Raw genomic sequence first — 18,102 nt, 5'->3', positions numbered from 1 at the left:
TTTCGCGAACGTTGAATTGTTTCACTAGGTTATCCCTTAAAGATGGGGCTTTCTTTAATGGTTCGTGCAATAAAAAACGACTTAGATGTCCGAGAATCTCTGGTGGGAGAGTTTATGAATATGGTGTTGACATAAAATAAACCATAAAAGCGGTTTGACAGAACACAGGTATTAACAACAACTTTAAATTGTATTGTAAAATCGGTGGAGAGTTTTCCAGAAGCTGCTATGGTAATGACATTTATTTCGATTTATTTCAAAAGAGTTGCATGTCTTTATGGAAATTGTTGCTATACCAATGACATTTAACGAACCGATTACCATATCTCTTTCAAATTTTAATTTAAGTTGTCATTCGAAAATCCGAGTAATGGTACATTTTTTAATGAAGGGTTGATTCTAGGAGCACTCTAGTTTTGTAAAATGTAAAACCTTCTTCATGAAATGGAATGGTTTCGACTCGGGTAAATGAGGCAAACAGTACGGACGCGCAATGTTTGCCAAACTTATTCTGCAAATGCGTAAGGAACGTTGAAAATAAATCATCGTTGCAGCCATTAGAACTTTGGTACATTCTCATTGGGGTGTCTAGGGAGTAAACATTTTTGCTGCTCGATTGAACCATCACACCCTGCTCGGTCGCTAGATGGACGGCTCGGGTACAGGGCACTTACCTTGGACCGTGTAGTTACACATCCCGCCGTTACACTTCTCCGTCTGCTGGCTCTTCCCGACGCAGCTCCCGATCGTAGGACTGTCGACGACGAAGGCCTGCGCTCGGTCGGGACCGGTGGAAGAGGACCCATTGGCCACGAGGGCCGCACTGGTCACCGTGTGGGCACCTCCGGACTGAGAGGCCATCAGCTGGGTCGACGCTGCCGCCCCTGTCCTACCGCCGATGCACGATCGCTGCCGAGTTCTGGTGCAGTCCGGACCGCATTCGCTCCACTCCGACCAGGCTGACCAGCGGCCGGCTGTAATTGAATTATGCAAATGAAGTTAGTGAAATGAGATGCCGAAGATATGGTGGCAAACGATCTGGGTGAGTGAGAACATGTCCGTTGCTTGTCGCCTTGCTCGGCCGCTGAGCTCCCGGACCTGGTTGAAACATGGTTCCTATTGCCGGTACCAGCTTGACAGCATTTTCGGACAAGTTCTCGAGGGAACCTTGGAGGGGCAGTGCAAGGGACAGTCATGCGATGCATGCAAAATGTAAAATTGTTAGGATTTTATACTTTTTGCTCTGGCGCAATGAGGCAATGAAATGACTAGAGATCGAACAGAGTTATGGAAATGGGATAGGTTCTCTAATGATAAGGATATTATGGGAGAAGAAGAATGCGACTTGTTAATTTTTAAGAGCTCATAAAAGAGATTGGTTGAACATTTCATAACAATGGAGGTAAAGTAAATTATGTCTGAAATTACTAAAAACCAAGTAATACAACAACAATGTACATAAAACCATTAAATTATTTTCTGTAAAAAAATCACATGCATAAATTGTTAACAATTCTGTAAGTAATATGTTTTTGCATTCTTAACTACAAGTATTGTTTGTTCTTACCGGTCAGGTGATATCCGTTCGGGTTCACTAGTTGGACATCATCTATTTAACGGAGAAGGGGCGGATTTCGGGATGAGTTAAGCAGGAATGATGAGATAGCGTGCGTGAATGATGGAATGTTAATAATTTACAGTGAGTGATGGGATATAATCAAAAAAGAAAACTAATAAAATCCGAGAGCGATGACAAGATTTATGGCTTGCATCTTGCAAGTTATTTTATAAATAAACGAAACAAGGAGGGAATGGGGGTTTTCGGGGGCAGATCAAAGAAAACTGTTCTCACTTACCGGAACAAGGAAGACAATCGGGCGTTGTTTCAGTACTCGCCCCCGGACACTGCGCTCCATTGTTGATCGGTGCCGGACTGTTGCACGCTCGGGTTCGCTTCTGGCCTTGCTTTGGATGGCCAGGACATTTACAGTCTGTCCAGAGACCCCAGGGGCTCCAGCCACCGTCGACTGTGTTGAGAAAAAGGGAAGGTTGTGGATGGAGTGAAAAAATCCAAAAACCATCATAAAATAAAACTATATTAGGATTCACGGTGAAGGTGCTCGTAAGCTTGACAGATAGATGAACGGCGAGTCGTAAAAACGCGGCTCGAAAATAAGTACCCTTGCGAGGCCCCCTTTTTCCTACCTAGATTCCATTTTGGTGGAGCGATCACGTCAACGGTAATCCTCAAATTTATGTCCTGTCGTCGGCTCGCCGATTCCCGCCGAGAACATACTCCGGTTGTTGTGAGTCGTATCAAAACACAAACCTTCCTCGCGCTAATCGAGGCCTTCTCCAATCGACGACCGAGGGGAGCAATTCATAGATTACGGCACCATTATATTGATAATTTGGAGCACATTTCATTTGAGCGTTCGTTTGTTTCTTTTTTTCCCATTTCGCTAAAGAAGAGGAACACATTGATTTGAGGCTGCTCTTAAGTGGCACATCTCTCGCGGGACATTAAACAGGAATGATATGACCTGGAAGATTGAGCTGGTCCGCTTGCTGACAAGAAACGGGAAATGAAATCCAAAAACAAAAATTCTTGAGACTTAAAGAACGATCAGCGTGACAGGTCGTCGATCGTTACAACATTGTCCCAGCATCTCGGGGTCGAATATTTCGAATGGGGTTGTATCGATTTCTCAACTTCTTCGACCAAAGAAGCACGAGGGGGGCATGAAAATCCACATGCCAGTAGGCTTAACCCTCGAAGCAACGTAGTATTACTTATCGTTCGCTCTAAATCAACGCTCTACGATTTTTCGGGATGTGACACATCCACAGATAAAAACGAAAGCCAAGAGCGACCAGAAAATAACGCACTAATAATGACTAGAGACGCGAGGGAACGGAGAAAAAGGAAAACTATACTACAGCCATTAAAATCACTTAATGGTCGTCAAGTTTGGGTACGAATGGCAGCCAGAAGACGACACGCGGCTTCCAAGGGATGCACTTTTAGATTCCGAGTTTATCGCGTCGCCTTCGCTATCGTCTTCCGACCAAAGTCGTTCGTAAATGAGCCGAAAAGAGGCCCGAACATGTGCTCTGTAACGTTTTAAGCTAAACATTGGATCCCATTTTAGCTGCTGCCGTTGATGATAAGAAAATGCTATTCCACTTTGTTACTGCATTGACTCTTCTGTTTTCTGAATTCGTAGCAAACTCTTTTCCAGGACTTTCGAATCCCACTCTGCATTTTGTCTGCTTTTATCAGTTTTGGGTGAGCAGTTTTTCGTTCCGTCATCTTCCAGTCCGGAATTAATTCTCCTTCATTGGCCACAATCAACATATTCTGTTTGCTTACAGCGCTTTAAATTGTATCGATTTTCATTATCGTTGTCTCACGATTTAGTATCCATTGATCAGTTGCTTTCGGATATTCGGGATGTCGGTCGTTTAACTTTCGTCAAGCGCTGTCGTCTGCGCTTCCATTGATTCGAACTATTGAGTGCATTACATTAAGCAATTTATTTAATGTTTTATTCAATTTTTCAGCCATGGAAACTGCGTGGAATCGATTGGTGAGTGAAGTTTTCTTTCACTTTGATACATTTTCTGCTTTTGTAAACCACATACTCTATCCAGGGAATGTTTTAAACGAAACTAAAATTGGATCTCTCTTGGGATAATTCCAACCCCATGCTTTAACGTTAATAGAATAATGACAAGTTTGATGTCAACCTGAGTCCCCGGATGGGCAGAAGAGTGTCACAAGATTTTTCCCATGTCACGTCAGGAAACCTCCCGCATTTTCACTGTGGGAAGCTTTACACACCATCCTTCATCACCAGGAATCGAAAGGGAATAAATGTATGTAGATCAATCATCACGCATACAAATAACCCACATTTTTGTGCTTATCAAATGTGGGAAATTCGTTGGGCGGGAGACGAAATTTGTACGTTGCAGTAAGACAGGGGTGCGTCACTGTAATGTCCTGTCATCGCTGCGGGTTCCGTGTAGAAACGCATCTTGTCTTGAAGTGACATTTTTTTAAATGGGGTACAGAAAAACAGTTTTCGCCTGGGCGTAGTTTTCAACGTGTAAATTTTAAATATTCCCACTAGGTTTCCCGTCTGTCACGTCTGAGATACTGTCCATTAGGGGGATCCCTACCTCCAGGAGGAAGTCCTGATGTCCTGTGAGAAAGTAAAGCTTTGTATGTCTGCAGAGGGTGCATAATTTTCCGTAAAGTAAAATTAAACGAAGTTAGGCAAGGTTAATGAATATTCAGGGGCCTCTGCGTTCGCAGGGGAATAACTGGAGCGCAATGAGTGAGATATTGTTCCAGTTTCTTTCATTCGTTCGAGCCGGGTTTGTTTGCTTTCTTGCGCTAAGGTTCCTTGAATTCTTCTTCTCCCATAAGATGTTTCAATCGTGAAGGACTCTTAAAACTGGTGTCCTGATAGCGATTGCCACTTTCTTTCTCTGCTTGCCATTTGTTACGTGAATGGCCAGATGACAGATAAGAGAAGAGGATCTGAGAAGGGAAGAAAATTTCGAAACAACACTTACCGTACACGGTGATTGAAACTGGCTCAGAGATGCGCTTGCCGGCTATGTTCTCCGCAACACATGTATAATTGGCCATGTCCTGCTGGCAAAAGACAATAAAGGGAAGAAAAAGAAACGAATGAGGAGTCAGCAAAACCCGACAGCACATTGAAAGCGGACGAAAGGAAAAACATATTTTGGAAATTCTTTGATGAAGGGAAAAGAATAATCTTTCAAGGAATAAAAAAGCAACACGACCTGTGTCCATTGTGTGTCCTCCAGGATGAGTGGAAAACGGATGGGCTGGAAAGGGTGGTGCAACTCGAAAAGGGAGGATACCCAAGAAGAATGAAAATTTGAACATCAAAAGCAGGATAAGGCCAGCTGGACCGCCTTCGTCGTGTGTTGGCGGCGCCGACGTTGCGGTCTTCAACCGAAAACCCAGCTTCTTCAACGTAACGTAACGAAACGAACAGAACGATGTAACAAGTTTCGGTTACGGATTTCATCGCACAGGATTGCTGTCACAGCAAGAATTCACTCCCACCGGAACGTGGAGAACAAAACATGAGCATTTGGATTCTATTTCGTTTGTCGGTCGCTGAAGCCATCGGAATGGAAAATCCCGAGAAAAGTTTCGTAGAATGAATAGGAGAAGAAAATGATGATCATCTTTGAAGAAGGGGTCCACCAAGTCCGGGGTAGGATTTCCATTGTCCACGAGTTACAGAGCTGTAATCAGGTCCTTTTGATACCGGTATCGGCTCGAAAGGTAGGCGCGATGTTCTATTCTCGAACCCCCGAACCCAGATCCTATCACGCAAGATGATATAAATCTGCTCCTTGAAAGGAATCATGCTATCGATTCACCACGATTCTCACGCGGCAGCAAAGATATGTCTGTGGAAAGAAAACTGGGCTTTGTCCCAGATGGAAATCATCGTTTCTTCAACCTGCTACGGATTTCATGACGGACACAACACGCCCTCGGGTGGATCGTGAATGTCAGTTGAAAGTTATATGTTGCAGGACGAAATAAAGGAAAAAGAATTGAAAAAAGTAGAAAACCATAATATGGTTCATGTCAGGTGGAAAAAGGGAAATCGGGGCAGATGATGATGCAAGGCTTAGGACACTTACCTGAAGCTCGACTCGGGCAATCAGGAGCGAATTGTCGCCGACGAGGACGAACGGAGGATTGGGCTGCACGGGTATGTTGTTCTTCAGCCAGACGACTTTGGCCGCCGGAGTTGCATTCGCGATGCAGTTCAGCTCGGCCCGACCACCCGTACCGACGCGCACGTTCCTCGGCGAGATGCTAATTTGCTTCTTGATGGCTGTGAGAAGAGTAAACACAGAGAGGAAGCAGACAAACCAATGAGTACAAGCGAGAGACGTTCAACAACGACGACGAACCGCGACGATGTCCGAGCGATAAATGGCGTGGTCGTGGATGAATGCAAACTGCATTCACGGGTTGAATAGTGTGAGCGACACAGGGACGGACTTAGGGGGTGATGAAAAAGGGCTTGTGTGCAAACTGCAACCGGTCAATTGCGAGGAGACGGAAAGTGCTTCAACAATTAACCGCAAGCTCTGAAGACCACACAAGCGAGCAAACATCAACAAGAAACGGATCGTGGTTTCTATTTTGTTGCCTTCTAATGTGTCTGAGGAACAACACGTATAAAGCATTGTGCATGGGAGGTAAAGTAATAGATATTAAATTTGGAAATACTTTCATTCAACCGACACAGTTTGACAATTTGCGATCATCAATTATTTCAATTTCTTCCAATCTCAATGAAGATCTTTTGAATTTAGAAAATTTACTATCGGCTTTACAAGATTTAATCGTTAACTTCAAGCGGGAAGTAAAATAATAAGGACAAATGTTTGTGTTTCAAAACTGACGATTGCACTTGGGATCATGTGGAGTACGTCCCGAGTGGTTCCAATTTTTATTGATTCAAAGTAGAGTTGTGTAAATCTGATTCCGATTCATGAATCTGAATGAATCTCTGCCTTATAAGGGATTCATGAATCTTTCGTCGAGAGATTCATGAATCTTAAAGACACACCAACTGATGAAAAGTCACTAGCCAAGGGTTGAGGGACCCCCTTTTTATTTTTTTGATCGCATTGTCCACGCCCATGAAAGAATCGGGAAGATTCGTGAGAGATCCATGAAAGATTAATGAGGATTCATTAAGGTTTCGAAAGATTCATTAGGCTTTGAAGATTCGAATCCGCAAAGATTCATGAATCCATCTGAATGAATCTTAGGTGAAAGATTCATATGAATGAATCTCGCGAAAAGATTCATTATGCACAACACTAATTCAAAGTGTGTCCAATCGAAAAGGGTAAAGGTGGATCCTTCTGCGGGTAAAAAGGCGTGACCCAATGTTTGGCCACTTATCCGCCAATCCGCTTTTTACACAACTTCGAGCTTTCCCCGCTGTGTTTTGATCTCCAATATCTGACCCTCGCCACCCAGAGTTGAAGATGTTTGCCCAAAGTATCCAAAGGTAGGTCCGAGGTTTGTGTGTTCAATTGACCGTAACTTGGAGCTCCTGGAGGTGTGGAGGGAAAGGTAAATTTCATTGAAACAGGGGAAACTATCGATTTCAGTACGCAGTGCCGTCTCGTCATTTTGCGCGGCTCAAGAAGTTGTGTTGACAGCGGTCAAGATGTTGGACAGCTTGACAGGGTTGTCAGACGCCAAGATGGTGGTTCCAGGTGGAGGAGAAGTATATCCTTAAACCCGGTGGGCATTTGACCTGGTGATGAGTATTTTGGGACTATTTGTGGTAGCAATTTTCATGGGAAACAACACTTGTACAAACAAGCATGTCACTGCCAACGGTGTGTGAAGTTGTCAATGAGTGGGTAAATAATGAGGCCGTGTGAAGTCAAAGATCAGGAAGGTTAGCGCATGGGCTTGGTCTGGAATGTCATTTTTGAGGAAAGCTTATTAATATGTTTTTATTAACTTTAACTAACCAGAGCCGGCAAAATGAATGTCATAAGTTTCATTTTAAGGAGACAAAATTACCCAGATTCAAGTGAACAACTTATTTAACTCTTACCTATGTTAAAAACCACAAATTATCGCGTTTATGAACTGTTGTATAATCTTGGGTGAATTGAATTGTGCCTAACGAACGTGACAAACTTTCGTTTTTCGGCAAAATAACAAAAATACTTTGATTTGAATGCTTGTTACAACATCTCATCCGAAGGTTCCAGGCACATAAATATTCAATCGGCAACAAGCACGCAGTTCATTTGCATCTGAACCGAATGCATTAGGGTCGTCGCTGTCAACGTCTTCAAAATGGTAGGTCGAGTCGAGTCACACAATGCCGAAGACGATCGAACTCAGTGAATGCCTTTAGGTCTATTTTGACGCTTTAAATTTGAAACACCCGACTGCATAAATTCGATTGAAGGGTGAGCCGAAGATGTCACCCCGTAGACATTCCTCCTAAATATTGAAACGTCCCGTTACGGAACGGAACGACTGTGACAAATGCGTTACAAGGGTCCCTTCCCTGGATGTTACGATGGTGCGGAGCACCTCGATAAATTACCCATTGGACTGCATCTCGAACTGTTTCCGGTTTCCATCCCCAAGGTGGTCTTGGCTCTTACTATTTTATTTAAATTCCAACACTCGGGAACCTTCTTCTTCATCAGTGGAACCATATGGTTCCAGGTTGGTTTTCCGATATTTATTAGTCGCCATCCGAACGTCGTTTTAACAACGTTTGGACCCCGGCACAACGAAGGTCTTTGTTTCCCTCTTTTTGGGACCAGAATTTTACACTTTGAATAATTATACCCTCCAAAACTAATTCGACGACAAGAACGTCCCTGGACTCCCGGAGTCGGTCGCCGGTTCGTCTTGTTGATGGATGGTGGGTGTAAGATTCGTGTTCTTCGTTAACGGGCGTGTCCTCCGTGAACTAAATTACACACATTTTTCAACCTTCCGCTCTCACGGTTGTAGAACAAACGGTGACTCGGTGCAACTGTTTGTGGGTCACATTTGTGGCACGCTGAAGTACCTTCACCAAGTGAGCAAACTAAATAAGTACCTCGCGATGTGCGAAGGGGGAAAGTTTACAGACGGATCGCGGTTTGGAGGCTTCCCGGTGTGCCTTTATGCTTCGGTATCGGAGAGTGTTTTTCATACAAGAAAACTTACCCGGCGAATGAAGAGGCATGAAAGGCGTACATTTATTGCAGACGAGTGTCATCAGAATGAGAAAAGTTGTAAGGAAAGAGCTCTTTTCTAGCACTTCAAATCATATTAAAAAGCATCAGCAAGGATCGCTCACTTTCACTTCAAGTGCCATCTTCCCTCCAAGATGCTTCAAAACTGTGTCGAACACTTGGAAAATAAACAACACATCGTTCAAACATCAACATTTTGGAAAAAAAACATTCTTTAGAAACACACGCTACACTTATTAAAACTTTTCAAACGCATTTTAGCGATGATTGTAGGAAACGATCTTGAACTCTACAAGGTCTTTGAAATAGATAACAACTCACTGATATAAACAGCGCCACAGAAAGAAACAAACAGACCTTCTCAAACAATTCTATTGTTATCGGCCGAAACTCTAAGAACCAGAATCAGCAGGGTTTAAACGCACCTTTTTCTTCCATAATGTGGAATACCGCGACCTGATCTGGCCAAGAAATGATAAATGAACATAGACACGTCCGCTGTCGTCGAGTTTATTTATTCGGCCAGCTAACTCTATGATTGTCAATTGTTTTATTCCTCCCAGCAGCACCCTCACCAATGCCTTTCCATCTGCATAGTTACGTCGGTCAGCTGCCACGGAGGTTCATCAACATAAATACAGCTTAAACCATTCATCCACATTTTTCATGTTTGTCAGCCCTGAGCCTTCGCTGTCGGTGGTTGCGTTCCGTGGCCTGTTGTCACACGTCAGTGAGTCGGCGATCTTATCAGCAAAGCGTGCCATAGGAAACCGCAGCCCGTGGAGACAAACGTAGACAAGAAACGGAGAGAAAGAACCTCAAATGGGGCTGCATAGCAAAAACCGTTTCTCAAGACCTTCTGCCGTGTCACTCGTCGCGATGGATAACAACTTCTTGCAATGATAGCTTTGCATTTTGTTTGATTAGTCTTCTACGATTCCCCTCGGGGGCCACTTGTTAGCAAGACGTCAGACCGGAGTACTACCGACTTGATTTTCTGAGGTCTCCACTCCGGCTTTCATCGAGCACATTGTCACGCCGGCTTAAGATCACATTCCTACCGAGAGGCCGTTGAAGCGACCGAATGAACGCAGACGCCGAGTGCAGAAAGTCGCCGGGCAGACAAAACGTTCCGCTTCTGCTCCTCGTTCGTATGCAAATCAAGATATATCGAGATAATAGGATTATAGCCGTCACCATTAGGTCAACGATTGCCGCACGATTGACCCTAGGAGATGCCGTTTTGATTGGCCGTGGTCATGAATCATCCAAGTGAAGGTGCGTATTCGATGTTAAGTATCTGAAGTGGAATGGGAGTTGAAGGGGTAAGACTTGTTTAGCAGACATTTTATGTAACTGTAACGTGTTTTTTTGTAAAATAAAGATTCAGATTTACTAACAAGTTGCATCTTATAAATGCTATATATATATCTGTTCGATAAATTTCATACCTTCATCCTATTAGATCTATTAAATAGCTATCAGAAGCATAATGAAGGCTTAATCACAATTCTTTTAATGCAGTCCAAGAGCTCTTCTCGTTCATAACCTCACTACAAACCTCGAAACAAAGGAAAAACTTAACGAAGTGTAGCCATAGACTAAGCTAGAGACCCAAGTTGCAACTCCCCATGGGGTTATTATTTATGTCATCAAGCGTTACGGTCACAATCTAGGAAAAATTTGAATAACAAATGATGTATGTGGTTTGTTGTAGTCACGCTTGGGAATGCGCGGAAGAATTAATAAGAAGATAAAGAAACAATTCCTCTCAAGAACGTAGGCAGTTCAGAACTCCGCTGTATGAACTTTATGTCTTGGAAAAGCCAACTTGAGACCCTCCAGTAGGTAGCTGAGGATTTGCCTAAACGCATAAGCATATTTACTCACACTCCGCCACATAGTTGGTCGTGAATAATGTTCTTCGGCTGGTGCTCAACATGACAGCATGAACAGTCAAACTGGCGCCAATTTTTGTGTAAGCAATAGATCGAACAGATACTGTTTTATATCCCCAAATATAGTTTTCAGTAGAGACATTGCTGCAGTTTATTGTCAATTTTATTTAATCAAACAACTCATAAAGACGAAAAACTCATGTAAAAACTATTCGAAACAGAGGTCAGTATGAACGTCGCGGACAATCAATCACATTCCAGGACAGTTTTTAACGAATCTCCTACGATTTGCATTTCTATGTTACTCATGTGTCAACCAGCATAAAAAGCGTGCATAATTGACGTTTACTTTCCTGTCAAGCATTCTGCACACAATCACGAACACAGAGTAACTTTTGGCACCATCTGCGACCAACTTGCCGCTTCCATGGCAAGCTGCCTTATGTTGAGCACATTCCAATACTATCGATCCCCATTTTTATGTTACTTCCTTTCGTTCGTATGATGCATTGCCACAACGAGGGCCCTTGACAGGCTGCCACAACATTCAACAGAGTTAGAGAGAGGAGCAGAAATACAACCACAAACACAAAAAGTCATATTTGGTTTCATTTGGAGTCAGACATTTGTTTTTAATTTTCTAACCCCGGGAAGGAGGAGCTCATAAATTTCATGGCGTCGGTTCGGGAATGAAAGAAGGTTGGCGTTTAAAAAGTTTGTCAGGAAGGAAAGCGTTGGGGATTATTAAAGTTCATAAATTCCTATCGAATCGGCCCTTTCTAATATTGCCGGCAGGGTTTCTCTCGGAATGATGGGTTGAACCAAATTTCTATTCAACCCCTTCGAGGACGGAAAGTCCCATCTCGATGATACATAGCCATCGTTAAAGGATGGGTCCTGATTGTGGGAATATCGGATTAGTTTGTAATTGAGAAAGATTTGATCTTGAAAATTTCGATTATGTCCTCAAAATGTGATACCATAATTATTTACGATTTGGCGCTCGATGTCAGGATAAAAAACAGATTTGGCTGATGTTACTGAAATCAAGATATGAAATGAACCGAAAATAATGTAATGAGCACTTAACATTATTCCTCGAGGCATGGTAAGCTCTTCTGGAATGCAATTACACCATTGTAATTGATGTTCTTTGCTTTTTAAACTGTACCGCTGGTCAATTAATTTCGAAATCTCCCGACAACAAGAAAAGTAAACAAGATTGAAACATAAATTAAATCCCCAAGCTTTCCCGCCTCTTGGGAGCGCATTCAATTAAACTGCGTTCTTCGCCATCGAATGAATATGTAAAACGACTTTCGATCTCCATCCCGCCATTTCCCCAATTCGCTAATGGATGTTGCAATCCGTGTGACTTTCGGTTCGCAGTCACAGGTCGCCAATGCTTATTTCTTTCGAATGGATTTTGGTATTGCGCAGTTTAAGTGAAAACAAAATCGAAAGGAGTGGCCTTTACTAAACGTATTTCAATCCCCGGCTTAACTCCTTGGCTGTTCAATGTATCTGTTGCTCAGCATGCACTCAGCCAATGCAGAAAATACCTTCAGAGGATTGAAAAAGTGAGTGCGAAACTTGAAGGTAAAGGAAATGTAATTGCGTTAAAACGTTGGAAATTATGTCCCTCAATGCGCACCTTTTTATTCGGTATATTAAATTTCACATGTCAACGAAATGTATTCCGGAAGTTGTGTGTTGCAATATTCCACTTTCCAAAATGGTTGAAATGACGCAAGTGCATCGATGTACCTCCACAGTTTTTCTGTCATTTGGAGAATTCGTGAGGCATGCAAGCTTGAACCTTATTTATGGTAATACTCAATTGTATTAATCTGCTCCATGCTGGTCATCTCGAAATGGAGTGATTATAGTTTTGTGAAACGAAACCTGAGTCCCAGTGATTCTCTCCACCAGTCTCCTCGACTTTAATGGATCATGGCGACGGGACTATGATAAGCTCTAATGTTTGGCAGGCAGCTCTTTTGGTCATGAGGCGAACCAACAACATAAACTGATGAGGAACCAACACGAGAATGAGTAAATAATGAGCACAAGGTAAATAAATAACCGACTCCCGGTCCCATCCTCGCGCTTTAGAATCCCTCTCCCCGGGCGGAGCATCACGGAAGAAATGGTAACCAGGCGGTAATTAACACTTACTTGCCACCTGGATCGTAACCGGTTGCGTCTTGACGTGGCCCCGGGAAGAGTAAGCGCGGCATTCGCACTTGAATGGACCGTCGCCGAAGAACTCGTCGACCAGCTCGCGCGTGATGGTGGCCGTGGCTTCCTGCAGCTGGATGCCGCTGTGTGGATCGGTGTGGTGTTCCTTCACCGTTGGCGGTGGCTTCGTGCTTCCGCTGCACTTGAACGAGATTTGGAACGGGACGAGACCGAATGCTTGAGAACCTAAAAACATGCTGTCATGTTGGAGTTGTCTGAGTTTTCAAGGGTGTTCTGAGGGATTTGAGAGGTGTGGTTGGTCTTTCAGATTTTAATTAGGTATTTTTCAATTTACTTTCCCAATGACAAAGTCCACTTTTTTACACCGACCTCTAATGGATCATTTTACGGTTAAATGTAACTCACCTGAAGTGCATGCGACGCCTTACAATACAGTTCCGCCGGACGATTCTTCATCACATATGCGCTCTTTGGCTCAACTAAAAACACCGGAAGTGGCGTCCCATCTTGCCCACCGCCGAACGTTGCGATCTGATCGATGCTCGCCGATTCAAAGTTGTCCGTATAGTCAAGCGAGTCGTGCTTCTGTCCATCGGGCCGATCAGGCCGATCCACTTCCGCAGTCCTTGCATCCACATCATAGTGCTCCAAAAGCTCCTCGCCCCCATCATCGTATTCATCGTCCTCATCGTCATCTCCCTCATCGCCATCGCTTTCGTGGCTTTCGTTGCCGTCCTCCTCGTCGTGGTTGCCCTTCGGCTTCGCGTTCGTCACCGTGCCGGAAAACGGGCTCGGAAAGCTGGTTGCCGGCGGGAGCTGACCACCATTGCCGTGGTGGTGCACATCCGGCAACATGGCGTCGGAAATGTAGCCGAAATCGTTGTTGTCGCCCGCCTGAGGTGCATAGCCCGACCTGATAGCTGGTGACCGACCTGACCCCAGGGCTCATGTGGACCACCTAAAAGCTGTCTCTGCTGATGTTGCTGTTGGCGGTCCTTGTTCACCTTCTGGGCAATTACAACCACCGACGGCGAGCCGAACAAGCCGATAATAAATAATTGAAACAGTGTCGCTTTTCTTATCCTCATGGCTGGGCTGGCTGCGGACACCGTATGTCGGTGTGCCCTCGTATGTGTGCCCAATGAAAGCCGTTCGTTGCGAGCTTAGCTACATTCAGTCCCGAACCACTCCCGCTTCCAGCAGCAGCAGCCGCTCGACATCGGTTCGATGGTGATTTTAATGTTGTGTTGCCGGTTATGTTTCGCCCTCCAGACCCGGAACGGATTCCAGGGTGGGTGACAAGGCGCACGAAACGCGGCTTTCTTGATGAAGTTCCAGCAACCGACAATGTAATACAACGACTGCAATAAACTTCTCCCCGCTTCAACCACACTTTATACAAACCTATTTACCTCCTCGAACTGAATCGTCTGCACCGACGAGACTCGCTGCAAGGACACACATTTTACCACCATTTAGGACGATAACCATTGCCTTTAGTGAAATCATCAAGACAACGCGGGCATCTTTTAGTCAATCCGTCCAAGACATTTAGAAGGTTCAGAGGAGAAGAAGGAGAAAATAAACCCTTTTGAGATGATGGGAGCTCGATTAGCGCGATAGCTGCATTTTTTATTCCGTTTGCAGCACCTTTAACTGAAGTTAGTTTCCTTGTGTGTAATCGATTGTTCAAAAATAATATAAGTAGAGGGGGATGTTTCATTTCGCGGTTGCTTTTCCATTACCTATTAAAAGTTTCGAATGTGTTTTGTTCGGCTGAATGGTTCTTTCAAAAGTCATGCAAAATTCTTTCTAAAGATTCTAAATAAAAAGAAATCAGTTTGTCAAAGAGCATCAAAATTTATTTCGATATGTTAATTTTTTTTAAATATTACAAGCTTTTTAGTCACAGCTTTAGTTATTTTTAGTTTTCATTTATTATCTGGAAGCTTCCATAATGACGCTGCATATGCAATATCTGCTAATAAATTACAAATTGTCAAGAATCTCGTAGCAACTGTCATGGAACGATTTTCCATCAGATAATAAATAAAAACTATAAACACATATATTGTAAAGAACGGCTATCAATTGACATACGAAAGGAACGGCTTTCGGGCCGACTTATGTAATTGAGCTGCCAGGGAAAAAGGTAATTTACGATGAGCACAATAAATTTTTCACGATGCACCTTTCCGATGCACTACACCTTCGCGAAGAGGCGATAGATTTTCTCTAAACGTTGCACGGATAAAGCTGCTTTTCCACTCCTTACCAACTATACGCTTCGAACACATATGAAGTGATTCCTTTTCCTCTAATGTTTCGTTTCTTTTTTAATCAACAATTTAATTTTCTTCAATGCACTTCTTCACTGTCACTGAACACCCACACACATTCACACACCACCCGCTCGCGCTTTTCTTTTAATCAACGCGAGATTCACCGGGATTTTCCTACAAAATATATAAAATGAAACAGGGGGATTGAGGAATAGAAAAAGGAAGAAATAGAATCCACACTTTTCACTTCGCAAGAAGAAGGAACGTTGAACAATCTGGTGCACTTTGTCGAACGAGGTTAAAGGTGCCAATAACCGGGTAACAAAGGAATGGCTCAAGATGGCGTCTGAAGATGGCAGGATTCCCGGTGGCTTAACGGTTTTACTAATTTACTTCATTTTCTTCGCCGAGGTTTATCTCGACCGTACATGACTTTGTGGCATTTTGCCAATCGGTTGGTTGACTTCACTTTTCCATCCTGGTAGTTTTCACTTGCACGAAGACACACACACGCGATGAACTTCCAACCGGATAGTAAAGGATATCGACGATAGTGGAAGAAACTTGCACACACGACCTAGAAGACAGGCTGCAGCGAAACGATGGCAACCGACCATCAGGACAATGTAGCGGTAACCGTATAAATTTTATACACTGCACTTCTCTGCTCCAACACGCCCTCACGTTTCCCTTGAACCCCACCAAGCTCCACTTTCACTCCGTGCCGTGCAGAGTATAGAAGAGCATCGACATAATACCGACGTAACGTATCTGGAAAATCGCCACGGTTTCACTTTGGTTCGGATCGGGATTTTTCTTTTCACCGGTGGCCGTTTGGTGTTGTTTTTCTTTTATGCAAGCACCTTCCCAACACCGTTGGGTCCTAAAGCGAAAGGTCACTCCCTGGGAAGGAGAGAAAATTCGTTCTCGGCGCGGTGGAATGATTCGGTCCGTTTTCTCGACAGCTTTCCCGCGTTCGGTTAAATGACATCTGTTTCTTTTTGCCACTCGCGTAAACCCGGTGTGTTATCCTTGGTAGAGGTTTTTGGTGCAGGTTTTTTGCTGCTTCTCTCTAGTGTGCGACCCGTTCGTCGTTACATGGTTCGTTACTTGTAGTTTGTGTTTTTTCACATTCCGTTCGCCATGCTTTCGCCGAGTTGAGCCGAGAGTCCTTGTCAGCCCAGGTGATACCTGTAATTGGAAAATTGAATTAAGTGTTTGTTAGTGATTGCTTTCGTTCGGTTGGCTTTGTGTGGAAGAACAAGTGTGGGGGGAGAAGTAAGGCACACTAGTCTATGTAATCGAATCTCCCGGAGAATCTCCCAAATTGCTTGGCCGCGACCAGCATGGTAACAGCTTTGGACAGTCGAATGGACGGTAAATGGATGGTTTTCCTTTTCATGCTGCTCATGCTGGGAAAGATTTTATTTTCGGGCTAAAGTATTTACGTAGGATTCGTGTGTCGAACTTAACTGCGGATGGTTTACATTCTTGTGGTTCGCTTTAAGGCAAATCATCATAAATCTGGTATATTCAAAGGCTCTTAAGCATATTAAAATTTATGTAGAAGGAGATATAACATTTTCATAGTAATAAAACTGTTCAATGTTTGTAAAGCACAAACTTTTAATCAAAAAAGCTCGATGTAAAGGGAAGTAGAGCCAATGAACTTCTACCCTTCTTGAAGTGGAAACAAACGATCATTGTTAAAGCAATGCGAATAAAAAATGCACACAGCAAATAATTGTGAGAAAAAGAATTCCAACTCAACCGCGCCGATCGATCATGATAAGGACTTAAGTTCTGGCAATCACATTCCCGAGTGTGCAGTAGAATAAAATTCGTACAGACACAAAGTTCCGATAAAATATGCTGCCTCAAGCGTCACAATCAGAACGAATTAAATCCGACCATGTCGATGGAACGGGCTGATAACATCTTGTAGGATAATGAAGACATTTTTTATGTCCACCGTTGGGAAAGAAAGGTGCAAGGTAAAACGGTCACACACTCACATACACACATATAGGTGTGCTCAATGGTTGCAAATCGGAAACCAGTTCCGGGACGGGCCGGAAAGTTGTACACAGTAACCTTTTGCAGCGGGCAACAGGAGCGTGCGGGAACGCAAGGATGGCGCACCGGAGTCTGACGTATCTAGTTTCACCATCTGACATCTGCTACTTCGGAGGAATTTAAATTTTAGATTACCAACTCAAGGCGAGAGGACAGCGTTGCACTGGGAAGGTGATATCGATATGCAGCGTGGAGGGAAATGGCCAAAGAAGTCGCTGGGTCTCCGGTGAACCTCAAACACTCAATCGTGACAGCCATAATGAACCTCAACCAACCGACAACCAAGACTCATGCCAGTAAGGAGGGCATCGCAGTCAGCGGGGTGTTCTGTACGACAATTCTGAACAATGCTTCTTCCACCCGCTTGCAGACTGCTCAGTTTAAGACCCTCGATATCCATTAGTATGCAAAATCTATGATTGCGAGCTCGTAGAAATCAAGATCGATTTTTCGTTCGTGGTTGGTTTTAATTTTGCCGCCGTTAAAACTCAAATCCGGACCGGGGAACCAGAACGGAAGGCAATACTTTATGACGGGCGTCCTGTAACATATTCAAGTTATTGCCCATACGCAACCAACAACGATGCCGGCGATGATGATGATGACGATGATGATGGTGAAAACAATATGCTGTCATAAAAATTTATACGCAAAACCACCTTGTTCCAATGGAAGTCCTCGGTGGGGTGGCGGTTTCGTGATTGACTTGCACATGGCGCTCCATTCATTCAATGTTGATGAGCATTCGTCCCTCGATCGTCTCTCCTTATTTCCTTCGTTTCTCCGTCGAAGTTAATTCGTTGCGCCTTCGAGTCTCGACGACCCAATCGATCGCGACC

The 18,102-nt window shown here is 43.8% G+C and overlaps 1 protein-coding gene across 1 annotated transcript; it reads right to left on the bottom strand.

Moving 5' to 3' along the window:
* Positions 1–506: 506 nt before the first annotated feature.
* LOC131264053 (netrin receptor unc-5-like) lies at positions 507–13,760 on the bottom strand. Its single transcript, XM_058266342.1, has 7 exons — positions 13,307–13,760; positions 12,882–13,121; positions 5,704–5,900; positions 4,585–4,663; positions 1,857–2,027; positions 675–974; positions 507–511 (listed from the first exon to the last, which is right to left on the bottom strand). The coding sequence occupies exons 1-7, from the start codon at positions 13,758–13,760 to the stop codon at positions 507–509; spliced, it is 1,446 nt and encodes a 481-aa protein (XP_058122325.1).
* Between the last annotated feature and the right edge of the window lie 4,342 nt (positions 13,761–18,102).

The sequence above is a fragment of the Anopheles coustani genome, chromosome 2 (assembly GCF_943734705.1).
Source record: "Anopheles coustani chromosome 2, idAnoCousDA_361_x.2, whole genome shotgun sequence".
Classification (NCBI taxonomy): Eukaryota; Metazoa; Arthropoda; class Insecta; order Diptera; family Culicidae; genus Anopheles; species Anopheles coustani.
Note: the sequence above shows the minus strand (reverse complement) of the source record. Positions and strands in the feature narration are given on the sequence as shown.

Coding starts and splice junctions, on each gene's coding strand:
- LOC131264053 (XM_058266342.1), bottom strand. CDS start 13,760: ATGTTGCCGGATGTGCACCACCACGGCAATGGTGGTCAGCTCCCGCCG. Junction 5,901..12,881: donor GGTTACGATCCAGGTGGCAA/GTAAGTGTTAAT, acceptor CTCTTCTCACAG/CCATCAAGAAGCAAATTAGC. Junction 4,664..5,703: donor TTGCCCGAGTCGAGCTTCAG/GTAAGTGTCCTA, acceptor TTTTGCCAGCAG/GACATGGCCAATTATACATG.